This window comes from Hyposmocoma kahamanoa, unplaced genomic scaffold (assembly GCF_003589595.1).
Source record: "Hyposmocoma kahamanoa isolate Upper Pololo Valley unplaced genomic scaffold, ASM358959v1 65, whole genome shotgun sequence".
NCBI classification, from domain to species: domain Eukaryota; kingdom Metazoa; phylum Arthropoda; class Insecta; order Lepidoptera; family Cosmopterigidae; genus Hyposmocoma; species Hyposmocoma kahamanoa.
Genome location: NW_020653853.1, coordinates 643,834 through 667,759, shown reverse-complemented (window position 1 = coordinate 667,759; position 23,926 = coordinate 643,834). Strand labels below are relative to the sequence as shown.

Sequence of the window (23,926 nt, the reverse complement as noted above, 5' to 3'; positions counted from 1 at the left end):
GTAATAAATAATAATTAGAATGGAAAATGGAACCCATACATTATTCAACCTATTATTTGACTTTGGAATTCGAAACAAAGCGTGAAAACAGTGGTACATTTATATAATAGGCGTAAGTTGATTTAATTGTGAACTCGCTAATGCGTTTATGTCGCCCAACCATCATTTTTCACCCGCGGCACCAAGCGACATGCTCCGTTATCAACAATACTTTACAAATGAACATGTCTAATTCACCCCTGCGTTTGCCGCCATCCATCATGTAATGAACAAAAAGCTCTAACACGCTTGCGCTTAGAGATGCTCTACAGGGGATGGGTTTAGGACCGTTCTTGTTTAGTTTTTCTATTTCCATGTCATTGTTTATAATGATGATTACAATTTTGATTCCAAGGACAGCTTGAAACTGAAAATGATGGCTAAGATCCGGGGCGACTGTTATCTGATCAAACTCCACTCAGAGCATTATCGCAAGTTTGCGAGCCTTTTCGCGAAACCCTTTTTTTAGCTCTAGGTGGATAGATCACGCTATAACGTATGACTGTTTTGTGTGTGTGTTTCATACTTCATGGTCCACAAGATTTACTTTGATTTTGATATACGTAATTACGTTGCTTTGTGTTTCGTCAGTTGCGGCACCCTTTAGAAATCTCATTGATATTAACTGAAAAGCCTTGTTTGAATCCATGGCCAATGATTTAATTTGGTTGATATCTTCGAATAATTAACTTATTACATAAATTGGAAGAGCTTTTCTAAAAATTATTTGTCACGAAATTAATGTAGCTAATTTACTGTACGCCTACCACTGTCCATCAGAAGAAACTATTATATACTCGCGACAAAGGAGCGTTGCTGAAGAACTTCGTTATATGCTTTGAAAAATATTTTTCGGCTTTTTAACAATAATAATAACTGACTGGATGATATAATTCAGCCGTATTTTATACGTTAGGGTCCTAACATGTTTTTTTTAATGATATTAAATGACGGAACGAAGAAGTCGTGCACCTGATGGTAAGCTACCTAGACAGGTAGCTTACCATCAGGCGCACGACAGGTAGAAGACAGGTAGCGGATAGACATCCGTAAAAGTTGCAGTGCAACTCAGAGCTTTAAATCGCAAGATCACTAAAAGGGCACTGCCACTGCGCCCGTCACCCTGAGACATAAATTGACTAGTCCCATGTTCCTGTAATTTCACCAGCACCCTTACCCTTCAAAACCGGAACACTGTAATGCTGATATTACTGCTTGGCGGGAAAAATACATAAGCTGTCAGTACTACCCTGGATGAACTCTTTCAAAAGGAGCTCTACTGCTATTAAAATATTCTTGTTGAAAAAGTTCTTGATAGATTAAATTGTTTTTATTACGACGATTGCCGATAGAAATCGTTTCATAATTTTCTTTTAAACTAAGAATTTGGCTTAGATAAAAAGGCCGGACATTCGTTACTATCTGTCGTTGCGTTATCAACCGACAAACTGCTGTGCCCCCATGCCCACAATCTGATCGCTGCACGCTAGGTAAGGGATTTGTAGCGACAACTGGCTATAGTATGGGTTAGTTATATGTAATTTCTGATTGTAATTTGTCGAAGTGATGAAGGTTTTTATTTTTGACCATTTCTACGTCGCGTTTGTTTGGGTACTATGCCCCAGCGAGCGTGTGTTTTGTAACGCCAAGCAACAAGGCGTTCAAAGAGTCCATTATATTACCGTGGGCCCAATGCGTACAAACCACTTCCGTTTCCAATCTTGGCGACAAACGCGTTTAATCAAAGGGAAACGCCGGCACAAAAGCGTTCATTGCCACCCGCCCTACTTCGGAGTTGGTCCTATCGTGTAATACGTTCCCTTTGAGGTGCACGTGTACTAACCCGAATACCTAGAATTTGTTATAAATTATTTCCTCTTCCTATCTAACCGTATCCGTAACACAGCATCAGACAAGCTATACAATCTGCAAATAGAAATTTCTTGTAACGTCGTAAACAATATATGTAAAGGTAATATAACTGGGCGACGAAATACTTTCATAGATTTCTCATAGATGGCGCTACGGCTAAAAAGTCGTTGAAAACCAAATATAAAGACACGACAACAAGCACACAGAAAAATTCGTGAGGTCCGCTGGTTTGTTTCGTGGCTTAGTTGGTATTGCGTCTGGCACGGTGTTCGAATCCGAAAAATAAATAAAATGCAATGCAATGGAAACTTGCGCGATTAATATCTTTCATTACTTTTTATACATGACGAGGTAATCTATGCAGCTTCAAAATCTTTCCTTCCGCTTTTTCATTGCACACCTCTGTCTATGTTTTCTACCTTTTATATAATCGGATCGCTTTTTATTTTTGCTTTTCTAGCACGTTCCTTCATCTTCTTGATTTTGTTTTCTGGTTTGATTTTCCTTATTTCAGTGGGAAGCAAATAGCAATATAAATATGTGAAAACCAAAATTTTAACTAAACTTTTATATGAAAAAACGAATGAAATTCTTGCTTTTCAAAGAAAATGTGGCTTCAATGGTAGGTTTTTTCCGACTTTGGTGGAAGCTTTTCTGAATTCGGTGGCATAAAATCCACCGAATCCAAGGCCACGGGATTCTGAAAATATATTTATTTTTGATATTACTCGTAAACGACAATACTTGTAAAACCAATAAATTGTTATAATATTTTAGTCGTTACAACACATAGCATATAAAATATTGCATACAACCATGAATTTTTGTTTTTGAAATATCGTATACACCGAATTCAAAAATCAATCTGAATCAAATGCACCGAATTACGAATTTACACGCAAAAAGTTCTAAAATCGGCAACAAATCATCCACTTATTTTCTCCAGCTCCAGGCGTGATAGACGAATAATACGAACGAATTGCGAAGCTTCTAAAATGCTTCAGTTCTGATTTGCAGCATGATTAGTAACCACCGAATTCCCGCGTAAGCCTGGGACACGCAGCAATCTTGGTATTGTGACAAACCTATTGTCTAGTTTATTGTGAAATTCACATTAAAAGTACTGTCATCTAATTTATTATACGTGAACTAAAGTTTAATATTGATATACGGTTTCAATTTTGGGAAAAATGACACTTTGTGTTGGATTTTGTATTCGGGACACGCCACTGTTGTCAGGTTTTAGACCTTTCGGAAGTTTTTTCCATTAGGTCCGAAAGGTTTATTGGGAAGATTTAGTGCTCTCCAGTTAGCTTTCTATATTATACTCTCTTTTTTTGTAGATTTTTGTTTTGATAAATAAGTGGAGTTTAGTACATTGATACAGAAAATTACGGCTTTTAATTAAGGAGCAATTATTTTAATGGTTGGTTTTGCTATTCTCCAATTCAAGGCGTTTTTCTTTCTCAATATACTTTGAGTAGTGAGAACCGATTGTTATTATTTTTATGTCAAGTCCTGTATAGTGGCGAACTAGGGGATAGCTCAATAAAACTTGACAAATAGTTCAGTTCGGTTTTTTCAGTACTCTGAACTGAGATTATATTGTCTTAATATTGATTTGTAACGATTAACAGTTAAGTTGAACTTATTTATTGACATATATCTCTTCAATATTTTGTTTATTTTTTATTTTTTAGCACATAGTAAATAATGTTTCGTTAAATAAAAATATGCGATGTTTATTTCGTAAAATTATAACAGCGACATCTATATGCTCCTTGGGAAGCTAACAGTTAACACTAGACTATAGCTCCGAAGTCACAACGTGACTGTTAAGACTCAGCTTGTTTTATTTATTTTTGTTCGTGAGAATGCGGAAAAATTATTGAATATAACGCAATTTTAATAGATTTCATTATTACATACTTTTCTTTTTAGGCAGTTAAAATTCTCTGAATGTACATAACATTAAGTACTTAACCATTGTACTACGATAAGACGATTCGGAACATCAAAAAAGAAAGAGATGGCATTATGTAGCTCACATAGCGTTATCTCTTTCCTATTTTTAGTAAGGAATAGACACAATTGGGGAATCATTCGTTTTTCAATCACTTTTGCAAAAATACATTGCTTGGTTGACATGTTCGTCATGGTACGAATATGAGTAATATTATAATAAGCTTACTTTAAGCTTACATTGAAATAAGATTGTTTTTGGAAAGGTCATGGTAGGCCCCCATCATCACGTGCACGTCGAAGAAGGTTTCACAACTCTCGGGAAACGTATAAAGTCCCCAACCCGTATAGGGCCAGCGTGGCGGACTATGGCATAAACTCTCGCCTGAGAGGAGACCCGTGCCCAGCAGTGGGACGTATAAAGGGATTGATAATGATGATAATTGTATGTGTATTACTTAAAGTTTAGTTAAATATACTCTGCTTACAAGTTATGCGGTTCTCATTGTACAAGTGCGGTACAAACCCTCTTACCCTCGCATTAAAATGGTTCGTATAAGAGAAATTAATTTCGCTCCGCGCGCCCTTGTTGCCGACTGTGCGATTTTCTCCAACTTGATCAATTATGTTAACAGCCTGCAGGCTAGCTGTGTAAAGCAATAGGCAGACCGTTTGTGTTGGTATTCTGTCTTTCCTGCTAAGTGTTGCCGTCTAAATTTTTTGTAATTATATTGTCGAAACCGCACATTCTGTTATATATTTTGTTTTGTTTTTAGAATTATTTTGTTTGTTATAGTTATTCGGTATCAAAAGACGAAAACGCCATGAAAAAATTCTTTATTATACACATAGAAAACATTCATCGACTTAGTAACTCGACATGTATCTTAGTTGGTTAAGCAATTGGATTTGAGTGCCGTGATCGCAGCTTCAAATCCTGTCGGGTTGAAGGATTTTTTCTTTCTGTCCGATGTTTGTAGTTAATAATTATAAAAAAGAATTATCATAAACTTTTGTCTTTAGACAAAAAACTATACCAATGGAGAACATCGTGAGAATTATTGAGAAATAACATTTGAAATGACATAATCATGTCACTTTTTTGTATAAAGATACCTTTTGTTTGGAGCCTCTGCTTCTTTAATTTTTTTATATATCGCAAGTTTTGAAAGAGATTGTTTAAGGATAGAAATATTACATTTAAAGTTTAAGTAGGTAGTATAGTTATGTAATATTTACATGAAGGTGGTATTTGTTTTAAATTTTATATTAAATAAGAAGAATTTTGTTGTTGCTTTCTTGCGATATTTAAAATATTTAATTGCTTTCAGTGAATAAAATGGCGTCTGATAATGGACCCAAAATGTTCTTTTGTCTAATATAAAAAAAAATTAGTAGACACAGCCGCGTAAACGTCAAGCTTTGACAGATGAAAGCAAGATTCAATGGCAACACCGAACCGGAAAGATAGAATCTCAATACCACTGGGCTATCTTTCATCCAGTCTTTAGTCTTTCCCGTTTTGGCCCAGAGGGCGGGCTGTTGTCTCAACCTTCTAAGAGGAGACCTATGCCCCGGAAGTGGGATATGTAATAGGTTTACAATGATGATGTTTAATCTTATATGGCTGTATCACTACGCTATTTGCAATCTTTGTATTCAACTACAATTTTTATTATCACGTTTCCGAATTTTAATTATTTTTTCACTTCTCATGCTCTTAAAGTTCGTATTTATGCTGGGTGTAGGCTGCATAAAATGGGATTTTATGCTCTAGTGCATAAAATAAATAAATATGTCTAATTGTTGTTATTGTACATTCAATTTTAATGAAATAATCGTTTATTAGTAATATTGCTGTTTAATTTCCTCGCAGTCGAAGTGAAAAGCAGAGTGTATAACTCGTTCATAAAACCCATTTCACCCTCGATATACTCGTCTCGGGTAAAATGACGCGTTTTATGCACTTGTTGTTCTATCTAATTACATACATACTTTTATATATATAATTTTTTTTAGCTCTTTATAATGACGTGACTCTCCCCATGATAGAGTGGTTTGCACATCAGTTTTCATGGTATATAGAAAATTTTCAATATGATCTCGGATCTGGGTTTTTTTTATAATACCACGTGACGGGACGAACAAGTCGTGCGCCTGGTGGTAAGCGACACGCCTATCAATAACAGTTGTTGTGCCATTCCGAGCTTTAAATCGCAAAAATCCTATGGGCACTGCCACTGCGCCCGTCACCCTGAGACATAGTTGACAAATCCTATGTGCCTTTATGGGTAAGTGTCAGTAGTTCCCTGGACGAATTCTTTTCTTAAGGAGCTCTACTGTTACTAAATGTTTGTGGTACCGTTGTTGTTTTTGATTTCCATAACACAAGTGCTTTGGATACTTATTTTGGAATCAGAACAACGTACGTGTTGTTGTTTAATATAATTGTTTATTATTAATGGTTCTCATAACTTTGTTACTTCAATGACCTCAAACATTGTTATCGTCACCTAATATTTGGGGTCATTAACCGCAGTAATAAATTTCCAACATACACAAATGTGAATGTATAAGCTCCTTTATATTTGAATTCAAATTTCAAAAGGAAATAGGCCGTCCCTATTCACAATTTCAATTACAAAACGTCCAGAATTCGTCCCATGTCCGTCTTTGAGTCCCTTTATGTTTAACAAACAAGCTGTATGTTGCATATACACCGAGGGTTGTAATAAAGGGCCGAGGGCCCAACTATTCAGCGAGAACCCAAGACGATTGAATCAGAACTTAGGACAATTAAGGATCGAAATCGTGCATCTTTCATGGGGATGGCGCCCGCATTTGGACGGCCGTAGAAACTCTCCAAATTAAATCGTTTGCGATTAGCAACTATGCAATAGTTAAATGGAAATGGATTGAATGTCATACGCCGTGTTGCGTTCTTAACAGAGTTTGGCGTGTTTATTATACATTGATTGTTTTAAAAAATGTTTTTAAGTGTAAAGAAGTACAAATAAACAATACATTTCAATTTGTGTTTATCGATTTTTCTTAACTTTTTTTCGAAGCAGTAGAGCTCGGTAAGAAGGGTAGAGAAGGGTAAGGGTGCTGGTGAAATTACAGGCGCATGGGACTTGTTAACTTATGTATCAGGGTGACGGGCGCAGCGGCAGTGCCCCTCAGATCTTTGCGATTTAAAGCTCTGAGTGGCGCTGCAACTGTTATGGACAGGCGTGTAGCTTACCATCAGGCGCACGACTTGTCCGTCCTGTCACTTGATATTATAAAAAAAAGACCTGAAGCTATTATACGTTAATTAGTTACCACTCCAAGAGACGCGGTTGGAAGAAAAAAGAACTAGCTTTTTTATGGTTTCGACCTGTAATACAATAGCGTATTAATTCTAAAAGTATATTTTTCAGAATCGGTGAATAACGAAATACTCACTTCCCGTGAAAGATTATTAAAATTTATGTATAAAATAAAATTTATTACAGGCTATAACAATTTCGTGCTTTCCAAAAATATTGAACAATAAAAGGGACGTAATAATTCATATTTTTGAGTAAGGACTGTTTTGTGCAGAACTAGCTCACGTAAAGTTTGTCTGAATTTGAGTAAGTAGCTATCTTTTAATTGATTTTTACAATATTCTAACGACGGTTTTATTCACGTGGGCACAATCAAATTTTACATTCAGCAATTACGTTACATTACGTATTTTGAGTTACAACGCTATTGCAATAGCAGTGGGATATGAATAAGTCGTGCGCCTGGTGGCAAGCGACACGTCCGCCCTTACCAGTTACAGTGCCACTCAGAGATTTAAACCGCAAAGATCTGAGGAGCACTACCAAAGTGCCCGTCATTCTGAGATTGACAAGTCCCATGTGCCTGTAATTTCACCAGCACCCTTACCTTTCGAAATCAGAGCGCTCTAATGCTCCAGTACTACTTAACGGCAGAGATAAGTAGGTAAGGTGGCAGTATCTACTTCCCTGGACGAACTCTCTTACAAGGAGCTCCGCTGTTGCTAGCTGTTGTTGTTAAAAAATGATAATTTTGCGTTTCGCAAACAAGTCCATCAATAAGCAATGATTCCTCATTTTCTTCCACGTTGCCGTCGCGTGCGCATTTTCCATAATGTCCCCGAGATCAGTGACAGACAGGCGGGTGATCGCCCTCTGGTCCCAAGTTCAAAATCAGATGGACCCGAATAACATTAGGCGAATATTAACATGTTAAACAACAGTTGACCAAGGGTTTTTCCTGTGTGGATTGATGCATGAAGTTTTTTTATTTTATGATACAGGTAAGCGACACACCTGTCCATAACAGTTGCAGTATCGCTCTCAGCTTTAAATTACAAAGATCTGAGGGGCACGATCACTGCGTCTGTCAGCGTGAAATATAAGTTGACAAGCCCCATGTGCCTTTAAATTTCACCAGCACCTTCAAAACCGGAATGCATTAATGCTCACATTACAGCTTGGTGGCAGAAATAGGTAAGGTGGCATTACCTACTTCCCTGGAAGAACTCTTTCACATATATACTTATATTAACTTTTATATCGTTTGTTACATAGAGGTTTCTACAAAATTTGGATATTCAGGATTGAAAAGATAGACAGATTGTGGGAAAGATGTCTAAGTGGCAGTAATATCAAAAAAACGTGCTGTATTAATCCCATTTGAGACAACGGAGGTGATGAATACATACTGCTATGCTCCAGACAAACTTCTTTCGCCTCCTCCTGAGGACGATGTTGTATTTTAATTTTCCACGCAAACCTGTTTCAACTATATGTAGGACCAACTCTTCATATTAAATATATTTTGATTATATGAGTCAATATTAATTTACTTTTCTTCTGAAATAATTATTTTTCTCAAACATGCTCGGAAATGTTTGCATTACTTTCAAAAAACGGACACGGAAAGTTTGTCATTTATGGACCGTGCGACTTCTTCCTGGCCAAGGCCTGCAAAGTAAGCATGAAAATCGATTGCTGTCCTGTTCTCTAAACTTTTAAATCTACCCACTAATAATGAACTATGTAAATAGGTAAAAGAAAAACTCATACAGCCAACTGCCCAGTGTTCATAACTATGGGAATCAACAACAATCAACCTGTTCCGCTTACTTAAAAAAAAGAAAATGGCGGTAACATTTAAAATAAAGTGTTTTGGAATTATTTTGTTGTTTCGTCTTTTTTGTAATTTGGTCGCGAAAATGAGTGCTAGTGAGAAGAGCGATAGCGAAACTACTCACATACACAATCGAACACATCGTCAGAAGTTCAGCAGACTACTATTAATGTGCCTGGAAAAACAATAACACTTTCTTTTGGCAAATGTATTATATAAATTTTAATGTAATTTTTTTTTACTTTTTCTATTATACATCTTCGTCTCTTTAGTCTTTTATTACTTCCTAGCATTGTTTGAGAAAAATTCTATGCATGCCTCGGCGGGAGCAGATTGCTTGCCTGGCGCTCGTGCATGTAACTCATACTCGTCCAGCAATCCCATACTTCCCGGCCTCAGCAATAATGTACTATTACTTATTGGTTGACTCATTTCACCGACAAAAAAATTTCCTTTCGAAAGACACAAGCCCCTAGAACGAATCTGTCGAAGCGTTGGTTTTATTTATTAAAAAAAAAGAATATACACGAATCAGATGCGAAAGATTCAATTCCAATGTATAGCTACCGTGAAAATCTAAGTACTCGATATCGTATTTATTATGTTGTCATCTCCTCATGCCGACTTTAAATAATAATCCTATTAAAATGCCAAAAATGAGCAAAATAGCAATAATAAACTTTCGGAATAATCCTGCAGATTTCTTTTAGTTTTAATCCCTCACCAGATATAGCCACACTGTGTATATCTCACCCGGAGACAGCGGTAATTGTATGGAGGAGCGATTATGTATGGAACAGGCTGGGTGAAGCTTGTAAATATTGATGCAGACCGTCTGCCGGGCTGTGGACACTGACAGGGCATCGCAGGGCAGTGACTTCGGGCCGTGTTCTTGCGTTGTCACGTCGTCATGGTGCTATTGCGGTCACGGAGATTTAATGGCTTAGCTAGACGGCAGTTGGGAAAAAAATCGATTTATTTTTCAAGAGCAACAGCGTAATTCTTCATGCTATATTAGGATATAAGTACCTTGATACACAACTAGTGAGTCATATAAATATATTCCATCTTTATGTCATTATCTTACCACTCACATGCAGAGGAATGTAATATACCTATACAATGTGGTTTCCCGAAAGCTACAATTTAGGGTTATTTAGGGCTAGAGTTAATAAGTATTTACTGTACAAGTTTTTAAGTTAAGTTAAGTTAAGTTTGAAAAAATAACAGACTGTTCTTGACAGTAGTCTTCCTAAAGTCACAAATTCATTTACGTACCAGAATAAGTATACGTTTCTATAATAACAAGTTCCCTGTGCATGCATCATATGTGGTGCATTTCGATTGTTGCGATTTAAAGCCCAGAATGGCACTCGGCATCTGCTATGGACAGGCGTGTAGCTTACCACCCACACGACTAGGCACACGACTTGTTTGTCCGTCATCTGATACTATAAAAAATAAGCCATAAGCACAATAATAACATCGTATTGCACGTCGCGACACTTTTGTACGAGAACATTCAACGCGAACAGGGCTTTACGTGTTCCTACCCCCGAAAGAAAACTCAATTGACTGTCCACTTATTATTTTATGTAAAAAAGAAAGTTTTAGTCTACGGGGTTAACACAGGGCATTAAAGATTTGATATTTAACATGTTTTTAAATGTGTGAAAATCCTATTTAGGTTATTTACAGATTTTCTGTCAAAATAAATATCATACTCGTGCCCGATCACGTCAGTTGTAATTGGAATCAGACCGTTCGTCGTTCTCTGGGTGATCGAGAATACTTACAAAACATAAATATTTTGCACTAATATACATTTTTTATATTCATTTCCGTACGCCGCCGTGGGCCTTAAAAAAACGATTTAGTGCCGGTCCCTTCTAATAAAAGGATAAAGCCTAGTCCATACTACGATGGTCAAGGTAAAGCGGGTAAGAGTGAGAATGGAAAATAGAACCTGCATTTTCCGACTGTGACAAACGCCAACAGACATTCAAACCACCATAAATAATGCCCGCACCTCAGCTGTCACAACGGTGCCATAAATATCAGACAAAAATGAAACAAAAGACAGGCGGACCTATCACCGCCACAATTACATGTTCCATTACCACTACATTTGCAGTTCTAAAACGCCCGTTCAAACCATTCTAGGTGTTATTACATTGTCGTTGAGGTGCTTTTCTTTTTCGTGAAATGGTGTTTGTATATTTGCGTTCTATAAAAAGGCGAAATTAAGATAAATGGCGAGTGTTGCTGCTTTGTATTGGTAGGTAGGGGGTTTTAGGAGTGGGGATATCATAGGGAGCGTCCGAAATGTGTCTTATTGGATTAACTAGCCATTAGCAGGGTTTATCTGCTTTTCGTCTAACTGCTTGCACTTGTTTTTATGTTTTTTTTATGATGGAACGAACAAGTTATGCGGCTAGTGGCAAGCAGTACCTACCTACGCCTATCCATAAACGTTGCAGTGCCACTGAGAACTTTAAAACGCAAAGATTGGCCACTATATTCGTCACCCCGAGACGTAAACTGGACAAGCCCTATTTGTCTGTAATTTCACCAGCACCCTTATCCTTCAAAACCGGAACGGAGTACTGCTCGTATTACTGCTTGGCGGTAGAAATAGGTAAGGTGGCAGTACTTCCCTGGATGAACTCTTTCACAAGGACCTCTACTGCTACTGAATACTTAATTTGTTAATTTTATCAACCTCAACCCAGATAGCCAATATGGGTTGGGGGTGAACGTAGTTCTTCCTTAGTATCCCGTACCTATTTGAATACTCGAGGTGATTAATTGGCTTATCTTTGCGATTATTATGATGATATATCCGATCCATATAATTGAACCTTCACCACAACGGTCAAACAGGCATTACATTTCTTATTATGAATTTTATAGGTTTACTTGGCTTCATATAAAAATCTTTTAATTAATCATTTTCCTCGCAAATTCGAAACGCCTTGTGTTGTTTTATATTAATAATTGAATAAAATAATTAAATTTTACATGAAATAACACAGCACACAGTAAACCAAACAATGAAAACCAAAGTTCAAGTTCAAACATAATCAACTTAAACTTGCGTAGGTATAATTCTCGATATCAAATTTGTACACAGATAAACATGTTTGAACACAGGAATTTCAGATAAATTATTTAAGATGCATTCGAATATATTTTTTTAAAGAATGTTGTGGTTAATATCGTCCAATATTCGTTAATTGTATTTCTTTTATAAAACTTAGTTAATTAGAAATATAGATTATGATATTACTTTAAGCAGTGATATAAACAGAAAAGAGTAAATAGGTCTTTTCACCCCACCTTCACAATACCTTTTGTGGGGTATGGGTCTTCATTATTATTTAAAAAGATGGGACTGCATTCCATTTCCTTTAATGCTATTTTAGTTTGTCCTATATCTTAATTTAAGAATGTAATTGAGGTTGAATAAAATAAGATGTATATTTTCACACTCGTTGACAACATCCGCGGTAGTATAGTGGTTAGTATCCCCGCCTGTCACGCGGGAGACCGGGGTTCGATTCCCCGCCGCGGAGAACAAACTTTTTAATTTCTTCCATTGAACACTTTCTAATTAGCAATTTCTGTTTTGGTGGTTGAGCAGGAATTTGTGGAAATTAAAAACAATTTATTGTGATTGAACAATTCCGAAACGCCTGTGGAAAAGGTAATCTGTATGCTAATGGCGTCTCGCAGATTGGTTGCTAATTTTATTCATTAGGCGTTATTAAAGGCCTAGCGATCTAGTAAATAATTATATTATAGGAAGTATTTTGATATATTAAAGAAAGGACGAAGTATATACAGTGGTATTCAGAAAATATGAAAGGAAATGTGTTATTTCGCAATATTGGTTGTGTTTTGTGTGGAACGTAATAATAATTTATTTATGAATGTTTTCTACTTACTTGATTACGCGTCAACAAGGAACAAGATCTTGAAACCGAGGTAATTAAACTAGTATCAGTCGAAATAGTCCACGACTGGATATAGGGCTCTAGAAAATGGAAGATTTTACCAAAACCAATAACAACAGTGACGGTATGGAACCTGCAATCTAATACGCAAGAAAACGTTGCTGTATAAAGAACACTTGATTGAATTTTTAGTAAATTATGTGTATATTATCCGTATAATGTGCACACAGTCGTTTCCTGCGAAATTCAGGGGGAAGAAGGGTTATTGATTGTATTTATAATAAAGAACTCCATACCACATAATATTGAATATCTTAAAAGTAGAAGCCAAAACATAATGGTACGAGGGAGGTTACATTTTACGATGTTCTATTAACGGACATTTTTCTGGGAAATGTATTCGAGAGAGAGAGCGAAGGGTGGATTGACAATGCCACGTGTATCGAACGAATTTATTGAGAATACAAGGTTGAACTGATGAATGATATTTGTACAATTCGTTATTGTATATGTTCGTACCGATGGTCTCAGTTTGTGCAGAACCATTTATGGTACTAGAGTGATGTGTGTTTTATACCTTTTCTCCATTTCATTTTCGTATGAATACAGTAGTCATGTGTGCAAGTTCCGCTAATACCATTGGCCGTACAACTCCTTATTCTATACCTCAGGCAACTTAATTTAGAATTATTGAATACTTACAGTTTTTGCTCTTAATATTTTGCAAGGACATTTATTTTTATTAATTCTCTCGCAACTCAAACGGTTTTAGATATTCTTATTAATATTAATATACGTAACGTTTTTGTAGTCGGATTTGTAAATATTAGATAACAAAGTATCTAATGTCATTTTGAAAAATAATGTTGCCATTTTTATTTTATAGTGGTGAGTTTGGTTCTCTACGTACGTCTAAAGCAATGATACTCCTAGGTACGCCATGTGGGGAGGCTCCTTTTGTGTACGCTCACGTTATTTCAGTAATATATCTACAAATCATTAAAAAATATATACCTAATCTCGTCGAATTACTGCGCGAATTAGTGAAGTCGATCCTTTAAAACAACACAATTGTTATAGGAAATGAAACTATTTTTCCGTATTTAAATCGCGTACAAACAAATATACGCGATTTAAATCCGGAAAAATATTTTCATTTCCTATGTGGAACAATCGCGAAAACCCAAGAACTCGATAACACAATTTTTATTTCATTAAAAACTAGCAACCATAATTAAAAATCCAAAAACCTAGATAAATGTTTAATCGATTTTTTTTAATGTTGTATTCTTTGTTGTGCGTCCATTGTGGTCAAGCCAAGTTCTCAGTGAGGACAACTTTTGTTGCAACGGTGATGATGATCTTATCATCTATTAAACGTATTTATGTTGTTGATTGAATGAAATGAATTGAATGAAACTGCCTATATTGCTTACGAGTTATATTTTTTTAAATGATTTTAAATGAAATCAAATCTATCTTAGCATAGGTGCAGTGTGTTGACTGGCGTTGCTATTTCTCGGAAGCGATATAAAAAATCGAGTCCCCTATTGTGATAAAACGTCGAATTATATCGAAAATTAAACCTGTCCTCGTGATACTACACAAGTACAAGTTAAAAACTTTCCTTTCCGAAAAATATTACACGTGGACAATTCCATATTTGGTATGAAAAGTATGTTTTAATAAACATAATAACTTCTTCGGTATTTAGGTTGTTTTGTCCTCGCAGTTTTCGATGAAAGAAAAGCTGATATGTGATACACGATTACGACTTTGGGTTTAGAACCACGTATACAGTTTCTAGAAGAGAGCTGAAGACTTGGTAAGGCGGAAAAACTGTCCCGGAAATCGTTCAGTAAAACGGAAGTTGATGTGGATTGACTTAAATTAACGTAGTCTTTGTCCGCCCCACTGGGAGGCAGCTACCTGGTACCTAGGCAGGTATAAAAAATTGTTTGTTCAGCGGTTGACGTATTCAAGATTAAAATGCGCATAGTCTACGCGTATTTCGAGGCGCATGTCCATGTCTTAGTTTAAACCTTGATTTAAATCGAGAATTGCTTGTCACCTTGATTCGGTAAGCACTTTTGTTAGAATTTGCTTTGAATAGTTTGAGTATGAAACGTGTTGCAAAATCTTGTTAGATTTCCTTATAGCCTTTCTGTATAATATTCACGGCGGTGGCGGTGAACACAGAACAATAAATACAGTAGAAGTGCTAGTTGCGTGTCACGTGTGCACACAGTTCGCGGAGTTCCGCAAACCTGAGTTCAGTCCGCCATTTTCGTTTCTCGAGAATCGTAGCAAAATGCCTTACTGCGCTACTTTGGAGTGTGAAAATGATAGTTGCGCTATTTTATCTCTGGTGGTGTTTCGTATCATCATTAAGTCTTGTTTTATTTCATTTTAATAAATTTACAATATTCTAAATGATTATCACTAATATCAGGTTTCTTACCGGTATGACTTCTTTTTATTTTACCGATATCGCGGTACGGTTGCACGCTCTATGGTCACGGGTTGACTGGTTGGTTGCAATATCGGAACAATAAAAAGAAGTCATACCGTGGTGAGAAACCTGATATTAGAGATTTCAACGTTATCATTTTTTTGTTACAAGCTAGTAAACGAAAGTAAACCTTATACTTGCAATATAGTCTCGTCTTTTTTGGAGAACAAGCAAACATCTAGATTTCATCGTCGTTCAGTTATTAACCGCTAGATGGCGGTACATTGTTCGAAATTTCAATAAAAAATCAAACCGTCGTAACTTTTCGTACACAATCATAGGTATCGAACTTTCTACGATATGGCAAAAAGGTAAAGTTTAAATTATGCTAACAGTCCGTTTTTTTTTAATTTGGAACTGCGACCAATCATCAATCTATCATGGCGTCTCAAATTATAAATGTGTGAGTTTTGGAACAGCGGTTCTGATAGTAATCGAGGCTTAAAGGTATTTCCATTGTTTTTCTGCCGTGGCGGTGAATAAGATGTAGGTTAATTAATTGTCATCATTATTATTTAGAGTTAATAATAAAAAACAAAAACAATAGATGTTCATTACTATTACGTACTTTCCAAGCTGATAAGTTTGACTTTAAAATGAGCCATTTCTGCTTACAACACTAGCATTGTTGTTGTCAGTCACTTTAATAATATATAATAATAATAACGCACACACTCAATATAGCCCCGCACTAAGGAAACCCTGTGTCGCAGGTGCCATGGACACACATAGACAACCACAAATTACACCCAAACTCACGGGAGAAATAAATGTAAGCCATACAAATATTTCTCCCGGCCCGGGAATCGAACCTGGGACCTCTGCGTGGCATGGTAACCATTCGGCCACAGAGGCAGTTAAATAACAACGCAAACATTTCAGGTTTAAATAGTAGGCAACTTGTCTGCACTGAACTTGTAGCTGTTGCCGCTCTTATTCTTTTAAATATCTCATTGATAGATTGCACATGGCTCCTTTAGACTGGTTACATACTTGCGATTGTATCGATGCAAACGCGCGACTTTATCGTTACAAACGCGCGATTGCGTCGATGCAATCTCCTATAAATCCCAAGTGTAGCGATACGATCGCGCGTTTGTATCCATGCAGTCGCGCACTTGCATCGCGTTTGCATCGCGTTTGCATCGCTGCTTAAGATCGCCGTGTGTAACCGCTTCTAAAGTTGTTCATAGACCGCATTAATAATATTAGATACTTAAAGCAGTAACAAAAGTCATTGTCTGTATAAATAGACAGAAATGGATTGCACTGAGTCGGTAGCCGCAGCTTTCGCCCCGGCGCCTCCCGGCTACAGGTCGTCCATGCAATATTTATGACCGTTACATATTGTATTTATGTGCAACTCTATTGAGTTGTGTACATATCTAAGCTTGCATTGGCAGTTGCTATTGCCATCTCACCACAATGCGGGGCAATGTATACGGTTCTTTTAGAAAATCTATCCATGTACTTCGTTTAAAACTATCTTGAAACAAAAACTTTATATGAATAGTATTTGGATGACAAAAAATTTATGGCAGTGATCTATTTAGATTTTAGATTCAGGTTGTTTCTACCTTTGATATGTATTATAGAATTTCTAGACTTTCTATTTCTAGCACTGTTTAATCAATTTGACGATTTTAAATGTAATTTTCTTAAGTATCTATGAAGTAAAGATATTTGGATTTAAGTTATGATAGGCTTTTTTTATGATATGGACGAATAAGTCGTGCTTTTGGTGGTAAGCGATACGCCTGTTCACAGCAGTTGCAGTGCCAGTCACAGCTTTAAATCGTAAAGATCTGAGGGGAATTACCACTGCACCCGTCACTCTGAGACATAAGTTGGCAAGTCCCATGTGGCTGTAATTGCACCCTTGCCTTTCAAAACCGGAACGCAGTAATGCTCAAATTACTGGCGGCAGAAATAGGTCAAGTAGCAGTATTTCTCTACACAAACTCCAGTAGATTTATCTATAATTAATACATTATTAAAAGATGTTTTTGATTTTGGGAATAAAAGAACTACAATGGAGTACATAGGAGTTGGACCGAGGAAAACAACTCATGTATAGTTGAAGAAAGAGCACTTGCACCGATGAATGTTATCTCTTGGAATGGCTTATACTTTCTATTACAATAGAGTAACGAAACCATTAAAACTTCTTTTTCTTTTGCTCAAAGCGTACATAATGATCTTGGCACATCGTATGACTCATGGGTGCGTTGAATTATTTTTCTGTATTCTAGTTTTGAATTATTTCTTTACCCTTCAGGTTGATTTTTTTATAAAATTGTGTATGTCGTAAAAATACCGACTACGAACTATTTTCTTACTAATTCAAAGAGTTAGTTCCGCATAATGAGTATCAAGTTCAGAATTAAGTGTGTGTATGCGTAAAAGTGTTTAGACTATAATATAGTTATACTTGTTTGCACAATACAGATGGCACTTGGGAATAATATTTCGCCAACCATAAAAAGATAAGACTACTACTAGTATCTTTTCGGAACTTGGTTCGCACACTGCCGTACGCATAGATTTTACTGCACACCCTAATCTATGTCTGTTGTGATTTATTATTTTTAAAATAATTAGAAATAGAAATAGAAATAGAAATAGAATACATTTATTACAAAACACCACAACACAATAATAAACAGTAAAAAATTAAAAGTAAAAAAAAAAAATTAAAATAAAACAGAACTAAATTAAACTTAAAACAAACTAAATTAAAACAAACAGAAAATGAATAACAAAAAAGAAAACTAAATAAAATTAATTAAAAATAAAATTTTGGCAATAAATAATTATTCGATCATAAAACTGGTCAACACTATTGCTGTACGAAGTAGATGTTATGTGTGCGGCTGTGGCGTATGTAATAGGATCCACTCAGCTAATGTCACCGCCGGGACAAGGCTGTGACGCTGATTTTCAGTGGACCCTAAAACCGAGTGAGTACCGGACGTGTGTGTCGCGTTTAAACTAAAATAAATTACGTATATATTTCTATAATGTAGTATGGTGTGTTCTCTTATATTTATAAAATACTTAAATAATTCATTTGATACATATATGCAGTGATAAGCATATGCAATGCAATGTCTATTATTTACAACAAACAAAAATGGGACTTATTTAGTTATAAAAGATATCAATTGCGAGATTTGTGTCACGTGGGCGACGCAAGACGAGCGGGTAGGCGCGCGAGAGGGGTCCCCGGCTCACGAGCCACAAAGCGCGGCAACTCCGTCCAGCTCCGTTGTAAGCAAACAGGTTTCGTCCTGTATCGTAGGTACTTACCACGCATAATAGCGTGCAGTCTCCTATGCCATAAAAGGTATGTACCAATATTTAAAACTTCTGCCGATTGCAGATTATCATAAATAATTTTAATTGTATAATGAATTGTATATTAATTATGAAATATAAAAAATTAAATAAGAATTGTGTCATATGTCAAATAGTAATAATCAGTAAAATTATAAGTTTTTTATAAAAAAAAGAACGCACCACAAAAGTCTATGGAATTACATGTATTTGTCCCATTGGCTTAGTTTTATTGAAATCCCATAAACGGGATTCATATCCCATTTTGCCACCCTTAGAGGTGGAATATTTATTTCAAATTTCAATGCGACCAACACTGAAGTCGGTTTACTAATGTCGAAGTAATCATAATATACGCAAAAAGTACAGTCGAATAGAGAACCTCCTCTTTTTTAACTCGGTTAAAAATGTTAATAATGTTTGTTTGTTCACAGATTGGACACGCAGTTCGAATTGTCCGATGAACGCATTGAATCGCCGTTCGGAGATGGCACTAAGAAGAAATAAACAGTAATGTTACACTAAATCAAAACGCGACTTTTAAAAACACAACATGCTACACAAACGCGTTTATAAAACCTTTCGTTTTGGCTTCGTTTCGTTGTGGTCGGTAAATATTTTTTATGGCGTTACAGACTAATGGTGGTTGGAAAATTCTGAGCTAAATTCACTACCGAATTTTATCTTGTATACAAATGTAATATGTTCAATTGTTGTGATTGAAAGTAAACCCAAATAAAAAAAAAGTTTTTAAATTATATTATTGTTTATTATTATGGAGTAACTGTAGTGTTAATGTAGAGTAACTACGTCTTACGTCCGTCAAGTGTGTTTCCTCAAAATAACAATAACTAAGTCTCTTCCAATAAACTTATAAAAACATTATTAGTAGAACATAAAAAAGAGGTGGTTTACATTTAATTTTGGTACATTAATAAATTAATACACTAATGTTTATAAGCACAACAATAAACTAGAGATGAAACGGATAGTGATTTGGCCGGATACCGGATATCCGGCGGGTACCTAGGCCGGATAGCCGGATACATGATATTTACCGGATATCCGTTTTATCTTTACAATAAATAGTCAACTTCGGTCGCAAAAAAGAATACAAACAGTCAAAGAAAATTTACAAGGATAAGGATAATTACAAAAGCAAAGAGTCACTAGTAATCACAAGAAGTAGTCACAACCGCCATTAATTAATCACCAGCACTAAAGAAACGTAGGTATAAATGGTCTAGTAAACAACATACTGTACGTTCATGGAATGAGAACGTGTAAGTCCCCAACACGCATCTCCTCTAAACAGACTCGTGTCTAGCAGTGGGATCGTCCGCTTCTTTTTTCTATGATACTAAGTTATGGGATGAACAAGTCGTCCGCCTGATGGTAAACAACACGCCTATCCATAACAGTTGCAGTGCCATTCTGAGGTGCACTGCCTCTGTGCCAATCACCCTGAGACATAAGTTGAAAAGTCCCATGTGCCTGTAATTTCACCAGCACCCTTACATTACTGCTTAGCGGCAGGCATAGGTAAGGTGGCAGTACTTCCCTGGACGAACTCTTTCACAAGGACACCTCTGCTGCTACTAAAACTACAGTAAATGGCTAATTCCATCTCAGTTAGTCGCGACCATGGACCCTGAAAAGGGCCCGAAATGTTTATTTGTTTGAACATTTTTAATAACGGTACCTGCACACGTGTTGAAGTACAAGTTAAGGTGTATAAATGTTGAAAATTAGTCCAAAGGTTGACTTGAACAATGTTTTAGTGTTTTTTTTTTGACTTCAGTGTAGTATACATTCTTCACTCTACATTTTGCATTTCTCATTGCAACTCCAAACGTTTAAATGTTCAATGGCATCCGACTCAATCTTTACGCCCTGTGTTCATCCATCACGAACACAAAGACTTTTTAGTGGAAATGAAAGGGTAACCTTTCTATCCTGAAAGAGTTCATGTCACACTTAATAACCCGAAAAGGTCGGGGTCAGACAAAGGAATCATCCATCTACTTTGACATCCAACTAAAGCTGAGTAGAAAACTAGCCGTTTTATGTTGACCTGTCTTTACACCTCGCAGTTGTAAAATAACAGGTCTGAGAAAATTTGACGGTTTGCAAAGGAAAACATAGCAACTTTACGTAGAGCTTAATGTATTTGGTGAATGTATGGCATTCAAAGGTCTTACAATACTTGACATTGCATAGGGAGGAATCACTTTTTTTTTGGCAGTATGGGCTCGGAAGCTGCATCTTGCACTTAGTTTGATTAAAATGAGGATCGTTGTGTTATTTTCGTAGTGGAGAGTGTATTGCTATGAGGGAATTTTGTTTTAGTAAACATTTTGTCTCGATAAATCCAATCGTTTTGAACGGGTTTTTAGTCGCATCTCGGCTATATTAAAATTGTAGCCATAGTCGATAAAGTACGGTGGTGGAATAATATTCTACGATTTGACCGATAATATTGATAATGTATTTTGTAACCTTACCGATAACGCTTACCCGTATGGTTAAAGTTTTACTTAGAAAATTTCTCCAATACCTCCATTATATTTATCAGCAGAATCTAAACGCAACATAACATGAAACAGCTCGAGCAGATGTGCCGACGATTTGCATGATTATGCGCATAGGCGAATTATAATGCCAGCGTAAAATCGGCATACACCAACGGCGCCGCCGTCGGCGACGCCGCCACGCTGCTTTTGTCGTCTGATATTGGTTTTTTAATATCACATCAAATTGAGACGTAAGTGATTATTTAAAATAGGGGAGGTTTTACGAACATTGAAAGGAAATACACCTTTTGGGTTGACTCTGGATATGATTTAGAGGGTAGAAGCGGCAGAACGCAGACATTGTTTTAAAAAATGTGTCCAGTATATTTCATTTACATCTTTTAACCTCTTAATATAGTACATTACTGCAGAGGCCGGGAAGTAAGGGATTGCTGGACGAGTATGAGTTACAAGGACGAGCGGCAGTAAGACCTTGCATTAATACGAGTCAAGCAATCCCCGTTCCCGCCGAGGCTTGTATAGTGCTTTTGTCAAACAACGTGAGGAAATACTAAAAGACCAAAAAGAGAAAGGTGTATAATAAAAAAAGTAAAAGTTGCTTGACTCGCATTAATATAAGGCCTCGTTGGCGTTTGTCCTGTTACTCATACTCGTCCAGCAATCCCTTATTTCCCAGCGTCTGCAATACTGTACTATAAATAAATCACTCTAAACTGTTGCATCCTTCAAATTATCTTTTAAGAAATTTTTATTATGTAGCCAGGTGTCCAACAGCACTGGCAGTCGTGCGGTGCGATTATGACATTCCACTACTGACACTAATATCACAACTACACATACATGGTAACACAGTGATCACACAATACACGCTCACACAGACTCTACACGTACTCGCAGTTTCTCCTTTTTTAAATTGAATTTTCATATTTAAATTCTTCTTTATTTTTCTTTTTACATGGTCGAAGCCACTTTATTTTTGTTTAACTGTAAATTGTTGGCTTCACTGAAAATCAGCGTAACGAGATGTTTCCCTACGTCTCGTTACAAATAAGCTGAGTGGAGACCTTTTTGGTACCACCTTAAATGTAATACTGTTTTATTTTAAGTAAATGTTATAATAAGGTTATTTTAATTTTTGTTTTTACGTTCTATTTGTATTATGGTTACCAAATAAACTATTTTTCTTTCTTTCTTTCTTTCTAAACGGTAATGACTGTGTGTGCAAAAGAAAGCACCACCAAAATAATTTTGGCAAATGCAAGCACACGGGAGGTGTTGCTAAGCAACTTATTCCTAAATACAGATCATAAATAGTGTCAGACAGTACAATAAAAACTTAAAAGTTTATTTTTGGTAAACATATTGTGTTTGTAAAAAGTCATGGAACAAATGTTATTGTTTACGCTGACAGTAATATAGTCTTGCGAGATTGTTAGTATTTTAAGGTGTTTACAGACTTGATCGATTTCTTGACGATCCATACGTGTGATCATAAATCGAGTGAGCGTGAACGAGTAAGTAGTGAGCAATAGAGCTCCTGCCGCCAAGCGGTAACGCTCTCATTATTGCGTTTCAATTTTGAAGGGGAGGGTGCTGGTGAAATTATAGGCAGTGGCAGTAACCCTCAAATATTTGCGATTGAAAGCTCTCAGTGGTATTGCACCGGTTATGGACAGGCGTGTCACTTACCAGCAGGCGCACGACTCGCTCGTCCTGTCGCTTGGTATCATAAAAAAAGCAACAGACATGCAACAACGTTGTTTATGTTGATCGATATTGTAAAATTGAAATTAGGCACAGGCGCTTACACATTTGTTCAATTTTAACCTTAATATTTATTAATCTAAAACAGGGGCAAATCTGCACCTTAACCCTATATAACAGCTTATAAGTGCGTGCAAATTTGAAGAATGCGTCTGTTTGTTATACACTACGTATTGCAATCTGTTCGCGTGCCGCCGCGCTCTAGCTGCCAGCCGTCCATGAGATGTGATTCCAGTGGCGTCCGTGCAACGCATACGTGGCCGCATTCGCCAGATCTGTACGCACCCTTAGACGCAAGTATAGGATAATATATTTTTTCAGCGCTTTAGTAAAATAAAAAAAATGAATTTTTCGTGTTACGATAAATGATATCAATGTAATAGGTAAATTATAAGAATCTTGGAAATTAAGCAACATCCAATTTTGCCAAATTTCCAAATATGTTGCAATCGCAAAAACCGACAAAAATCTCTTTCACCTGATCTAAAATCTAGCTACATTTTTTAAAATTTTTCATTGATCTTTAAAGGATAATTTTACGGTAACATACTTGAATACTTAAACAATAAAAATTATCACCGAAATTAGGTCGCGAAAACCTGAAAATTACACTAGAACTGGTTTGAAACACATGACTGCACAACTCTATTCAGTTACTTATAAACCTTTGCAGCAGAACGTAATGTATGTCTTCAATACGGGCTTTATTTGAAACAAAAGTTACGCGTAAACGAAGCACGGCTGATTGAAGTTAGAGAAAGCTTGTTACACAATATTTTATTTTCCGGGTTCCATTTTCCGCG

The 23,926-nt window shown here is 36.3% G+C and overlaps 1 protein-coding gene and 1 non-coding gene across 3 annotated transcripts in view; both read left to right on the top strand.

The window, feature by feature from the left end:
• LOC113231403 overlaps window positions 1–19,347 on the top strand; it is a 35,005-nt gene extending 15,658 nt beyond the window's left edge. For both annotated transcript variants that reach the window (XM_026465710.1, XM_026465709.1), the window contains exon 9: window positions 19,260–19,347. In XM_026465710.1, coding sequence (XP_026321495.1) covers window positions 19,260–19,332 — 73 coding nt within the window. In that variant the 3' untranslated portion in view covers window positions 19,333–19,347. The remainder of the gene's footprint in view (window positions 1–19,259) is intronic.
• On the top strand, window positions 12,525–12,596 carry Trnad-guc. The gene has a single exon. It is a non-coding gene; the product is annotated as a tRNA-Asp (tRNA).
• Window positions 19,348–23,926: the final 4,579 nt, after the last annotated feature.